Source organism: Talpa europaea, assembly GCF_964194135.1.
Source record: "Talpa europaea genome assembly, chromosome: 1".
Classification (NCBI taxonomy): domain Eukaryota; kingdom Metazoa; phylum Chordata; class Mammalia; order Eulipotyphla; family Talpidae; genus Talpa; species Talpa europaea.
The window spans coordinates 153,539,003-153,553,655 of record NC_140073.1 but is presented as its reverse complement, the minus strand read 5'-3'; the positions used below and the strand labels follow the sequence as shown (position 1 = coordinate 153,553,655).

The 14,653-nt window shown below is 34.1% G+C and overlaps 2 protein-coding genes across 2 annotated transcripts in view; one reads left to right on the top strand and one right to left on the bottom strand.

Annotated features, from left to right (window-relative positions):
* PSMD1 (proteasome 26S subunit, non-ATPase 1) overlaps positions 1–14,653 on the bottom strand; it is a 79,743-nt gene that overhangs the window by 40,530 nt on the left and 24,560 nt on the right. The gene's annotated exons all lie outside the window — the stretch shown is intronic.
* On the top strand, positions 1,507–12,929 carry HTR2B (5-hydroxytryptamine receptor 2B; the record flags this gene model as incomplete). The annotated part of the gene is made up of 3 exons (XM_084232223.1): positions 1,507–1,870; positions 10,280–10,480; positions 12,037–12,929. Exons 1-3 carry the CDS (start codon positions 1,522–1,524, stop codon positions 12,927–12,929), a joined length of 1,443 nt encoding a protein of 480 aa, XP_084088349.1. The 5' UTR covers positions 1,507–1,521.

Sequence of the window (14,653 nt, the reverse complement as noted above, 5' to 3'; positions counted from 1 at the left end):
TGTACTTGCTTCCCAGCACATATACAAAACTATCTTAAACTAAAATGAGAGTGATTATTACAATCTTCCAAATATGAAAGACAGATCTTAAGAATATAACATGAATAAGACTCATCGTGAACTGGTTCAACATTTAACTGGTGATTTTAGGAATTATAATGAATTCTGCTACTCTCTAAAAATGAATGTACCAAAGAGGAAATAACTTCCTTGGCAGGCTTACAGCTATATAACACATCTGTTACATTGCCTTCAAGTCCAGTGCTGCAGGCGCAGAGTAAGTCAACGTGAGGAGGATTACAGCAGTGAGCAGATATACAGAGCAGACAGGATGACATGCTTAGAGAGAAACAAGCAAATAAGAGGTAAGTACTTTCAACAAATAAATATAAAGATTTTTTTTCTTAAAAAACTGTGTTATCATAATTTTTCATTTCTATTCACTAGCTTAAAAATCAAAATGAAAAATTTATCAGTGTTAAAGGGGAGATTTTTAATGAGATCTGCCAATTTTACAAATAATGATTTAACCTTTCCATTAGTTTCCTCTCCTTTCCAAGGAAACTAAGAACGTAAAAAAAATTACCACTCAAAAACCAAATAAACAAAATTGGTTTAAAGTTGGTACGGAGTAAAAATTTGCGAAGTATTTGTTGTAGAAACATGCTTTGGAAGATAAAATTACTAAAAATTGTTGAGACAGTTTATCTATTACACTTTATCTATTACTTTCCTTTTCTCAAACTAAAGGGATTCTAAAATGCTTTACAAAAATGGCATTCATGTCACTATTAAGATAATCCTGGTCAGACAAAAACTCAATTACAAATGAGGATTCCTAGCCAGTAAACCATTTATTTAGACTTTAGGTGGGTGGCCAGCATGTATGAAAAGGTTCCATTCAGAATTACTCAGTTCTTTGACATTTCTACTCTTTTGTGCATATTCAAAAGTAAAGGTAAAAGACATTAAAGGGTTAGGAAACACCTAGTTTTTTATTATAAACACTTAAAAAATGAATGTAACTCCAATCTCATTAAGTTAGCCATATCAGAAATGTGTGTGTGGACCTGGCTGCATTGTCACAAATGCACAAGACCTATTGAGAAGGGAGGGGCTACTATGTTCAGGTTTTTTTTTTTTTAAACTGTTTTTGAAATTAAAGAAAATAATGCAATCCATATATTTATATTTAGGGGGAACTTGTCTTCAAACATGACTCTGCCACTACAGCAAAAAGAAAAAAAAAAAGAGAAACTAGTAAAAGCTTTTTCTCCACAGCCTCTGGTTCCATGCACTGAACCTTCCAAAATTGGAGCCTCTGCAGGATCCCGACCCTTGGACATGACAGAGGCATGTGCACTCTCATTTCTGAGAACTTGAATTTTTTTTAAAGGAAGGAGTCCTTTGGCTTTGAGGATTTGGCAAGGGTACAATGCCTTAAAAAAGCCGATGACCAGCATAGCTACTGACCATGCTGACCACTGTACAGAATTGGATCAAATCACAGAAAAACAGCATATGGCTTTCTCTTACAGAATGTCTGAACAAAGAACAATTCCTGAGCATATTTTGCAGAGCCCACTTGATCATTTATTTTCTTCTAACTGGTCGGGATTACAGACAGACTCGATACCGGAGGAAATGAAGCAGATTGGTGAGGAACAGGGAATTAAACCACGCTGGGCAGCTCTCCTGATACTCATGGTGATAATACCCACAATTGGTGGAAACATCCTTGTTATTCTGGCTGTTTCGCTGGAGAAAAAGCTGCAGTATGCTACCAATTATTTCCTAATGTCACTGGCAGTAGCTGATTTGCTGGTTGGATTGTTTGTGATGCCAATTGCCCTTCTGACAATAATGTTTGGTAAGTATTTCACTTCATTCCTGCCATCAAACCACAGAATTATGATCCGCTATGAGAGAAATGCACTCATTTAACCTTTAAAGATGGACCTGAACTATTTAACAATATAGTAAGTACATAGCCCTTCATTTTTCAATGGTTGATAATCAGTTTTGAAGAGCAAAAAATTTCCTAGAAACAATTCTATTCCCTCCACAGCCATCTAATAAAATCACTTAAATCACCCAACAGCAATATTCATAGATTCTGCATACATTACCTAAAAATTATAATGAAAAGCAGGCTTGTACTTTAATTTCCCTATTATTCACTTTTTTCTTGTCAAAGGACACTTCTGTGACAGTTATATGTTGGGTTAATTATTAACAATAAGGTCTCTAAATCACTAAATTCCAAAAATCACTAAACCCCAATTTAAAATGGGATTTGCTCTAAAAATTCCTGCTATACCTCAAAGTTGTGTACTTGAGATTTAAATAATGTTCACACATCTGTCATATTAAGAAAAAATTATGTTCAGTTGCTGAAGGATTTGGTCTGGATTAGAGTTGTTCTAAGAGATGGTCCCCTCTGATTAATTTTTTATTGCTTCTGACATCTGTGTTCTTAAAACATATTAAATCAGACCTCCAGTTTAACATAATAAGTGGCCCAAAAGCTAAGTTATTACAATAATAAAAAATGTAACTCGACATAGAAATATTAGTTATAGAATAAAAGATATTAAAATTAGTAATTTTTGATTCACGTGTATTACCTCTACTTATAGGATTTGGCTAAACACAAGTATTCCTGTTGATGAATTACGAGGGCCCCTAGACCTTTGGAATCAGCATTAAGAGCTTATTTAATGCTTGTCATAAACGGGTATTTCATTTACTAACTGCTTAAGAAAAATGATTATTTGTAACAGATATGGAACCTTGCAATTATGTTTACATAGGGAAGATAAAAATATTTCAGGTTATAGAGGCAGAATTTAAGAAGGGGAAGAAAGCTGCCATTCAAATTATATTTAGGTATGAAAGTTATATTTTAATAATTATAGAAAGATATCTAAAATTAAGTACTTGATTCCACAAATGTAATCAGATGGTGACAGGTGAAAACCTATTCTAAATCAGCTTTTACTCAGGCTTTAAACTGTGTGGCCAGACAAGCAGCAGTAAGGTTCTAAGGCTTTAATTAGACTCTCCAATCATTAATATTATCTATCTCTTCCTGCCCCCCTTTTATAATTTGTAATCTGTTAAGTAATCTAGTGCTACATGTAGCCATGGGAAATGATCAAGAAATTCTACTTTAAAGGAGAACCTAAAAATCTTAATTCTAAATAAAATTTAAAATAAAGGAAAACTTATGCATATTTGGTAAAGATCACATAGGCATTTGATTTAAACCCTTATCACCATGTACATAAAAACAGCTTAACATTAAAAGTGTACTTATGGAGTGGGAGGGAGAGGGATCAAAACAGGGGAGAAGAGTACAAGGGACTGTGGTGATGGTGCAGGGTAAAGTGGTGGTGGGAATTATATGGGAACTACACCTGAGAGGAGAAAGCATACATTGTACAAAAGGGAAGAATGATGTAAAATATATATATATATATATATAAAAAACAAACCCCCCCTACACTTTTAAAATAGAGCTTTGCTAGATATACAGAAAGCGTTAAAATGCTCATTCACACCACATCTGACCTGCTATGTTGAATAAATGAGACTGAGTAGTTCTGCAGAAGTGAATTTTAACTTTAAAATTCGTGAGTCTATTAATATCAAACATCTATAAGCAAAATACTTAGGAATCTTGAAAGATGAAGTTCCATAATATTATAGTGAGCTGACAAAACAAAAAAAATGAATAACAGAATGGAATGTATTCTACAGGAAAACAGCAGGTATCCAGCAGCTGGAAGTCAAGGTTTTACTTAAATGTGGTGTGGGGAGGAAGGATGAACTTTTACTATCAGAATTTAAGCTGCATAGTGAGTAAGGTTGGTTTTTGAAAAAATGAACCTATCCAGGAACTTAACCACTAAGTAAAACATTACTACACTAATTATTAAATATTATTTTATTTATATGAAGGGTAAGAAAATTCATGCTGCTCTCTAAAAAGCAAAGGATCCTGTTCATAAATTGGGAACTGCACATCTTATAAATGGGGAGCAGACTTCAAAAACTAAAATTTTTTGATAGTCTTTCAAAAAATTTATAAGAACTACTGATAATTTTAAAAGGTAGGAATAGATGGGGTCATTATAGGGATAATATTCAGAAATTTTATAGTGTTTATAAATACAAGTGTCCTTATTTCAGTAAACATAAAAAAATAGCTACCACTACAAATGATATTTTAGTTATCACAAGGAAATTCAATGAAAGTAACAAAGAAACTTTATAATAGCTAATATTCCAGTAAGATTAAGTTAAAAAGGGGGGGGGAGCAGGGAAATACAAAGAGTATTTTAGGAATATTTTATTCAACCAATGATTGGTTGAATAATGATACTGTTTGCATTTCTATTTTACTAAGATTATGACAATTGGAATAAGATGGTCCTTCAAATGAGTTGTGGTAGGTCAAATTTTCAGCCACTTTCTCTTTTCTGGGAGCACTGGACTTGACCTTTACAGTTCTTGCTTTTTACTGTTTTATGTAGGATTCCTAAATCTTTGATCACAAATTACCAGCCTATAACATAAGGCATGAAAATGCCTACATTAGAAGTACATGAATAGGATGCAAAAGAAAACAGAATAAGTCAATACAAAAAGGATGTTTCACAGTTAAGAACTTCCCTGAACTTCTCCTTCCCTCATTAATTAAATTAAAAATGTACAGGGGGGCTTCCCCAGTGGTGCAGTGGGTTGAGCACAATGCTGTGAAGCTACCTGCAGGCTCTGCAGCGCCGGTTTGATTCCCGGTTGGCCAGGAGATTCCCACATGGAGTGGCAGGCCTCTCCTGTCTCGCCCGCCCGCTGCTCCCCTCAGCAGTGTATTTCAGTCAGTCTGCCTGTTCTGCTCCCTATTCTGTCCCTGATGAATTCTCTCACCCTCCCACACCTCTGGCCGGTACCCTTGTGTTTGTATAAATAAATCTTTTTTAAAAAAATGTACAGGGAGAAAATACAGTGTTTGGTCACCCACTGGCTTATTGAAAACAAGTTTTAATTCATACCTCATGATCTATATGTTGAAACATATCTGTGGTATGACTGAAAGAGGGACTGGAAAATGGCTAAACAATCAGGGTTTGAAGACACCCAGGCTCTGAATCATGGTTCTCTTGTATTGCTTTAAACCAGTCACTCAACACATCAGAGCTCAGTCACTTTCTCTGTAAAACTGGGTGTACTAAACCTTACATTGCTGGTATCTGAAATTGTCAAGTAGCGCCCAGAATTATACAGGCACACAACTGGCAGGTATTAGTACTGCATGCAAATGGTTTATACACTTAAGTGCATGATTTAGTTTAGATGTGAATCTGACCAAAGATGAAACAGATGTAGAGAAAAAAAAAATCAGCTTTTCATTTATGCAATGAAATGTTGCTCTACCTATCTCTTAAATGGGGAAATTAAAGGTACTTCTTTTTGAAACACAGAAATTTAAAAGACCAAGGAAAAATTTTCATGTTAAATCACTTGAAACATTGAAAATTCTATCATAGACATTTAATTCCAGATGTTCAAACATAGTAGAAAAACAATAAAAATAAAGAGGCTTTATAATAAAAATTTGAGCACTGATCTATATCTTTTTCCCCCTGGCAGGTAAAGGTAGAAACAGAATTTCTGAGATTAAAAAAATGTATATTTGAAAACTATGTCCTCTATGGGTCTAATGGATGTTTAGAATTGTCCAACTTCAGTAAGTTCATGAACTATTTGCCTCCGTGAACTCTACAGGCATAATATTCTTGGAATGAATTTAAAATGCATTCTGAAATCCTCAAAAGAGAAATATTTTTAGTCCCAGATTTATACTGTCAATTATTTTCTGTACTAGTGACATACTTGGCTTTCCAAAATAAAAACTTGTCCAAAGAACAAGCAGGATTTAGATAAAAATGAGTCCATCTCATCAAGAAACAGAGCTCTTGGTTAAAATTTAAGGCTTTTATACCAAGTTAAAAAAAAAAAAAGCAAACCAAAAAAACCCCTAAAACCAAACCAACAACAAAAAATCCCCCCCCCCAAAAAACATGAAAAACAAGCTCTCCCCTCCCCAAACAAATATGGAAATACATATATAGGCTACTTATGTGTCTTTATATATGAATATATGCAACATATTATATACACATATGTGCATATACTTACAGACACATATATAATTAAAGGTATACTTTCATCACAAATGCAATGAAAAGTTAAACAGTTAAACATTCTCATGCCTTTTTTTTGCAAGGCAGGCTTTAAGTTCAATTGGAAACATGCACTCTTGCTACAGAAGGTTGGAAGATAAACAATGATTTTATACTGGTGACTTAGTTTATTATTTCTAAGTGGGAGGGTTTAAATGGCTGGGTTGGCTGGCTAGTTTCTGCCAAACAATAATAGTAATAAGAATTAACATTTATTGAGTGATTTCTGTATCCCAGACATTATTCTAAACACATTTACATGTATTATTGCATTTAATTCTCAAAGCAACCCTATAAAACTGGTATAATTATTCTCATTAAAAAGTTGAAAGATATATACAATCTGAAGAGAAACCAGAGTATATTATTCACATTTTATAAGACAGGATAGAAGAATGAATAAATGGTAAGACATGATCTGAACCCAGGAGAACTGCCTCTAGAATTTAACCTCAAGTGACTTCGCTTTCTCAAAAGCAAATGAAAAAAAAAATCGAATCAAGCACAACTGTCATATCTGGCACACTGAGCCAACCTTTTCATTGTAAATAATATTATCTAACAAAAGAGCCACAGGATTTTCTCTAGGGAGAAGGCAGAACCCAGTATTGTTTAAAAGTATTGTTGTAGACCATGTAAATGATACAGAGCACTTGGGTCTTAATCAGTACTTGTACAAATTCTTGAGGTGACTGCCAGATCTCTTTTCAGAGAAGATACCAGACCTAGGTCCAGGTCTATAAAGTTGTTGAACCCTCTCTGGGAGATGAACAGAAGCTTATATAACTGAACAGCAATTCTACCATTGCTTATATATTGTGGTACTTGAAGTATACAGTCCTCATTTTAAACAACAAAATATTTTAGCTACTAATATTCTTTAACAAGCAATTAACTGTCTAGGATCTATGTTATACCTAAGACTTGTTTTGCTCCTATATGGTTATTTCAGGCATCCATAGAAATGCCATTACTCAAACTTCATTGAAATTAAATTCCAATCTGAGTTTTATTTCTAAGTGGGCAGAAGAAAGTAATGGAAACGGGATTTGTTTTTCAGAGAAATTTTTGTGCTTTCTTTTTGTGGAACAACAGCGTATCATCTAAATGTTTGCACTCAGCTTTCACGAAAGAGTCAAGTTAGAGCTCCCAAATAGCAGTAGTTAATTTTAGTTGAAGTACCTGATAACTGATAACTAATTTTGCTTGGGATTGACTCTTAGATACACCTTTCTTCTTACGTAAATCCATAACTGTTCCATTTTAAATATATAAAGATTATAAAATATATTAATAAAACATTAAACAGGAAATATATTACATTATTACAGAAATAAACTCTAACATATTATAGTAAATCAATGAAATTGCAAATCTTAAAACTTAATAAAACTTAATAACTTAAAACTTAATAAAAATGACATGTAAAATTTTGGAATTTCACCTATTTCATCATACTAACAACCTTTTTCAGTTATTCTGAATAGTAACAAACTTTTCTGATCCTTGAGCTTATCGAAGTTATCACTGAAAATATAATTTTTGAATGAAAGTATCAGGATTAGGAAAAATTCCTTTACAAACTAAGAATTCAGATTACCTGTATCTACTTAGGCAATGAAGCACAGCTTTTTAAATTTATGTGTTTATAAAATATTTCTAGAATTAATTTAATGCAACTATTGTTACTTTTATGTTAGTTTCATAAAAAGCCTATTCACTAGTATTTTAAGAAACTCAGAATTGTAAAGGCTAATCATAAAAATCCATTTTTCAATCCAAAACTTCATAATCTCTTAAAGAAAATTCTGCACCATGCCTCAATATTCCTACTGTTGATAATATGAAAGCACTGACTCAAAAGAGTTTTCCTTCTTAGCCCACAACTAGGAGCACATGGATCAGACAGTCTAATTCCAAAGACAATGTAATTTTTATGAGAGGTCAATTGTGGCTTCTTGCTCATGGTTATTAGATTATGATTAGAATTTTCCAGATGTTAACTTTTAAAAATATAACCTATACTTGGAAGAGCTAAATAGGGAAGACAAAATTATTAGTAATTTTAAAGATGTTACAGAGCTGGAATTTCAAGGAAAAAAGCCTAAGATGTAAGGCGTTAATTACCTATCTTTCAAAACCCTTAACTCCCATCCATATGGCTCTGGCATATTGTCTACCTCCTAAATCCTAATTTAGAACTACCGGACAGCAGCTTCACTTTAAGTAGTTTTCAGTGCAAAACTTGAATCAAACATGACTCTTCACTCTACGTAGGCCCTCCACTAATTGACTAATAAAATGAAAACTAGGGCTCAGAGGGAGAAAATCTTGATTAGATTCTTCTAAACACAGGTTTCTCTGCCATTCTTTGAGAAGTCTCCTGTAAGTTCCTTTCTACGAGGCATTCTGAGTGCCCATACTATATACCAGCAAATTGAGGCACAACTTATAAGACTTAAGATCCCACCTTCCCAGAAAATGTTCTAAAGCAATTCTTTTCAAATGTTAATTTACATACAGATCATCATCAGGGGATCTTGTTAAACTGTAGAATCTGATTCAGCAGATCTGGAATGAGGCCCAAGAGCCTGACGTTTTAACAAGTTCCCAGGTGATACTAATTCTTGGTGAACTGACGCACACACTTTTAACAAGGTTTGAAAGAGTATTTTCAATTAACTTTTAAGGTTTGATAAACAAATGCTCCCTTCCATATGCAATGACTTCATTGTACTTGAACTTACTCATCTGCAAAATCAGTGGAATAATCTTTAATGTCCTTTCCAACTAAATGCCTCTAATTTATGTAGAAGTATGAATTATTTTTTCCACATGATGCTTCGTTCTTTTAAAGAAGCTGCTGAAATGGAATCAAGTATAAAGCAATCATTTATCCTTTTTAAATAAAAATTCACTTTGATTTTGTTTTTTTGCCCCTAAGAAAAAAAATATTTTAACATTTTTGACTGAGATGTACATTAGCTCTATACAAGAGTAATTTTCTTTTATCTATCATCTATCATCAAAGTTCTATCATCTATCTCTCTCTGAATATGTATTTTTTTGTAAAATGTATTCTACCTGAAATATTCTAGCACAAATCCTAAAAATTTTTTTAGTTACTGTGAAATAGCAAACAGGTATGTGTATGTATAATATATTATGTATTATAGTGTAGTTACTTGTTTAAGTAAATTTATTGGAAAGCTATGTAGAATATTCAATAACATTTCCAAAACCTTAAGTTTTTTTAGTCAGTATTTCTAATGTGCTTAAGATGATATGAGGTGTACAGTAAGTGCTTTTTTATGAGTTTGTTAAGCAAATTAAGAATTATGTCTAATTCTCAGCTCTTCTTTTAAAACCAAACGTCTGTATTGCTTATACAGCTCTAGTGTTTGGAATGAAGGATGAGATACAGAAGGATAACAAGCCACTTCTTTTCAGGATAATTTGAAGTCATTCCTTTTGTTAACTTTATTCAAGAACTATTTCTGTCAAAAAGAAAACTCAAATCATTCCACTTCATTATTTAAGCAAATGAGTTTGCTATATATACAAAGTTCATGCTGTTAGTTATTGTTAGAAGTGAATCCAAATCCCAGGCTTCCCTGAGACTTATATTCTATTGCCACATTATGTTGCTTCCTCTATATGGTCAAATGCTTTTTTCTTTTTCTATAATAGCAGCTTAAAAACAAATTTTACTTGAATAGGAAAGTTAAGTTCCAGTTGTAATATTGTATAATTTTAAAAAGATCATAAAAGGAAAAAGACAAAAGAGCAAAGGTCAAATAAATGCTAAAAAATGCTCAACTACTGCTACTTTAGAAAAATGGTTATAATTATTATATGAAACGGATAATGTATTTAAAAGGTAACATGTACAAAAATATCCCGTTTAATCTTATTGACTTCATTATCTGAAGTTAATTTCAGATGAGCAATGTACCACTTTAAAAAGAAACTACAGGCTGAAAGTTGTCATGCAGGAGAATATATTTTTATTTTGTTTTTCTTTCTTTTAGAAGCGATGTGGCCCCTCCCACTTGTTGTATGCCCTGCCTGGTTATTTCTTGATGTTCTTTTTTCTACTGCTTCCATCATGCATCTCTGTGCCATTTCCGTGGATCGTTACATAGCCATCAAAAAACCAATCCAGGCCAATCAGTATAACTCACGAGCTACAGCATTCATCAAGATTACTGTGGTGTGGTTAATTTCAATAGGTATGTGGAGAAAGTCAGGGTGTGGGGTGATGTATGTACAGCCTTTGGTGCCATTTAACAGCAGAATACTGTATCTGGTAAGTGAAGAAACTCACAGAGGTCAAGCAAACCTCATAAACCAACACAAGCTCATTCATTATGCCATTACATTTATCTATAGCTTCTATACCATTCTATCTGCAAAAAGTGTAAAAAAGCTGAAAAATTCATGTCCTAAGAAGAACCATCTTCAGTGTTTACTGACATAATGCTTTGATTTTTGACATGTAGGAAGGCTACGTCTAAAAAATTTTCATATCATGTCAATATATCATTAAGGAACAGAAAGTATATAGAATCACAAAATTATATTCTCTACACAGGTATCAAAACCCCAAGTTCATCTTGGAAAGCAATGTGGGCTCAGACTAAAGAGGCAGTGTCTGTTTGCTAGGTGTTTAAAGTAATGAGGAGGCAAGATAGAAAATATTTTGGACTTGCAGCTTATATATGGCTTCTGTCACAACTACTCAACTGTGCAACAGAATAAAAGCAGCTGTAGACAATATATTAATGGATACAACTGTGTTCCAATAACATTTAATTTACCAAAAATGGAAAGGATGCCAAATTTGGCTCTCAAGCTGCAATTTGCTGACCCCTAGTGTAAAGAAGAACAATTATACAGAATCCTCTTTCTGGTAGTATGCCTGAGGAAAAGGAGAAAATGTAGCCCCCTCTAGCTACTTCTTTAGCTACTATAAAAAAGCTATGCAGATGATGGGGATCTTGCAGATTCATAAAACAACACAAGTATTTTAGAGATTTCTAAAGATTAATTCAGACTGATTTTTAAACACCTGCTTTTTCAAAGGGGAAGGGCTCAATCCTTGAGTTGTCTTCCTAATACAAAATTGGTTCATTAAGCAAGATCATATCTAACTAGCTACTTCATGGTATGTAAAGTGTTAGAAAATAGCACAAAGCACAGTTCTACTACAGAAACTCTCAATCTTGAATATGAATTTTTCAATTCACATGTTCTACATGTGAATGTAGAACATTCTTAGCAGTGTTAAAAAGAAAAATGAACCCCTGGTCAGGAGGAAAGATTAAAAGACATTCATATAATCAAAAGAAAAAGCTGTCTGTTAAGTGAAACTGTATAACCTAAAAACAGAACGAAATAGTTAAGAATTAAGATACTGCATTATGAAGCCTTTTAGGTAAACTACACTGGCTATTAAGAGCAATTTCTTTTCTGAATTCTTTTCTTTAACCTGGGGTAGATCACCAATAAAAATAGATTATGAAAAATGGAGACTAAATGAAGACACTATTATTTCATGAACATACTATAGCCTTAAGGTGGCTTTAATTATAATAATTAAAAATAGCAGGTTTGCTTTTGTAGGTTCTATTTGTCAAATCTTTCACTGATTAAGTGCTTTGGCAGACTGTACATTGTGGGTAGCAGGACTTATGTTACAGCATAGTCACAAAGATAAACTATAAGGACCTTACCTAATGGTCAAAGGTCATAAAATTAACTCAACTTATCTGTTTCTTCTTCTTAGGCATTGCCATTCCAGTCCCTATTAGAGGGATAGAAACTGCCCCAGGTAATGCAAACAATATCACTTGTGCGATGACAAAGGATCGTTTTAGCAATTTTAAGCTCTTTGGCTCACTGGCTTCCTTTTTTATACCTCTGGCAATCATGATTATCACCTACTTTCTCACTATCCATGCTTTACAGAAGAAAGCTTACTTGGTCAAAAACAAGCCACCTCAACGTCTAACATGGCTGAATGTGTCTACAGTTTTCCAAAGGGATGAGACATACTGCTCATCACCTGAAAAGGTGGCAATGCTAGATGGTTCTTGCAAGGACAAAAACCTGCCCACCTCAGGTGATGACATTCTTATGCGAAGAATGTCCACAGCTGGAAAAAAGTCACTACAGACCATTTCCAATGAACAGAGAGCCTCAAAGGTTCTAGGGATTGTGTTTTTCCTCTTCTTGCTTATGTGGTGTCCCTTTTTTATTACAAATATAACTTCAGTTTTATGTGATTCCTGCAACCAGACTACTCTTGAAATGCTCCTGGAGATATTTGTGTGGATAGGCTATGTTTCCTCAGGGGTGAATCCACTGGTCTATACCCTCTTCAATAAAACATTTCGTGATGCATTTGGCCGATACATCACCTGCAATTACCGGGCCACAAAATCAGCAAAATCTCTTAGAAATCGCTCCAGTAATATCTACTTCCGGAATCCAATGACAGAGAACTCTAAGTTTTTCATGAAACATGGAATGAGAAACGGGATTAATCCTGCCATGTATCAGAGCCCAATAAGGATCCGAAGTGCAACCATGCAGTCTTCATCGATTATTCTACTAGATACACTTCTCCTAACTGAAAACGAAGGTGACAAAATTGAAGAGCAAGTCAGTTATGTATAGCAAAAATGGCAGCGTTTTCATCTAATTAATATGATGAGTAAGATGATGAAGCAGATATAAATATAACAATTATAAAAAGAACCTTATGTTATGTATCAAGCAATTTCTTTAAAGAGTTATGTATTAAGACTATCCAATTTTCCTTATATGAACAAAGTTACTGCATGAAAAAAATCATTCTGTGGAGCTACAAATTAAAACAATCCAGCACTCTGGTTAAATATTAAGGGATTCAAATGAGATAAAATTCATCAATAAATTTCAGGCATTAAAAAGAAGTGCTCAAATTTATTTAGTTCCTAATTGTATACAAAGCTGTGCTAAGAATGCAATAAAACAAAACAAACAAGCATTTACTTTGTCTTTACGGTCTCAAAGGCATAAGGCATATATGCTTTATACCTTAGAATGGTGTTCACACAGAACAACAGTGAGGGGAAAGGAAGACTAAAGATAAGTGCCTAAAATAATTCCATCTGCAGGTAAGCTAATAAGATTGTCATTGACAGTATGGCTTAGTTAAATGTAGTCATTTTACTTTTGATCAAAAAACTGTCTTGGTGGAAGAGATAGGTAAAAGAGTAGTTGGTTATCACATAAAACAATCAGACCTAAGTAGGTCTGATTGCTAGATGGCTGACACCAGGCATCTACTCACAGAAGTGGGTATACTAGAGAAGGAGGAGAAAGCAAATGAAATCACTCCTGGTACCAGAACCTCATTATGCTGATTAAAGACAAGTGTAAGCTACAGCCCTGGGAACTCAACCTGGAACATAAACTTCAGTGAACTCACAAACTAACATTGCCCCCAAACTTGGTTGAATTTCTGGCATAAATCTGTTATTCACCCTTTCATTATGCCATTTTGCATTGCCTCATCTGGGAATAAATTTAACCTCTGTCACTTACTGGCTAACTGAGTGAACTTATGAAAGATAGCTCATTTCTCTTAGGTTTAGTTTCCTTATCTTCATTTCATAGGGTTTTTAAGAGGATGAGTGAGCAGAGTGAGCACTCTGTAGGTGGAAACCAATTCTATCTACCTTTGCTATTTTATTTTTATGCTATTGTATAAAAGGTGAACAGGGCCTCCCCTGGTGGCGCAGCGGTTGAGCACTGGGCTGCAAAGCTGCCCGCAGCCTCTGCAGCGTTGGTTTAATTCCAGGCTGCCGGCGAGGGTCCCACATGGCGCGCAGACCTCTTCTGTCTCGCCCGCTGCTCCCCTCAGCAGTATATTTCGTCAGTCTGCCTGTTCTGTTCCCCGCTCTGGCTCTGGTGAATCCTCTCACCCTCCCCCGCATCTGGCCTGTACCCTGCTCTTATATAAATAAATCTTTAAAAAATAAAAAAATTTTAAAAAATTTGTTTACATCAAGAATCTCCCTCTCATCCTGCAAGATGTACCCATACCCGAAAGCATATGAATATACAAAATGAGAAATACTATTTCATACTATAACAGCTTAAGTCATAGCAAAGATGACCTGGGGTCTCCAAAATTGTCTAATTTTAACAAAGGTCTACATCAGATCAATTTGTTTATTATTACAACAATTTAATTTCAACATGTAAACACCAATGGCTCTTTAAACTTTTCTTCAGAATCTCAACAATTCCAACTGCATTTCAGCCAATGTGAACCACAGTAAGTTCAAAGAACAGTTGTAATGAGACTTGTCAACTAGACTGAAAGAGTGGGCCCCACAATCACCTGTGTACTA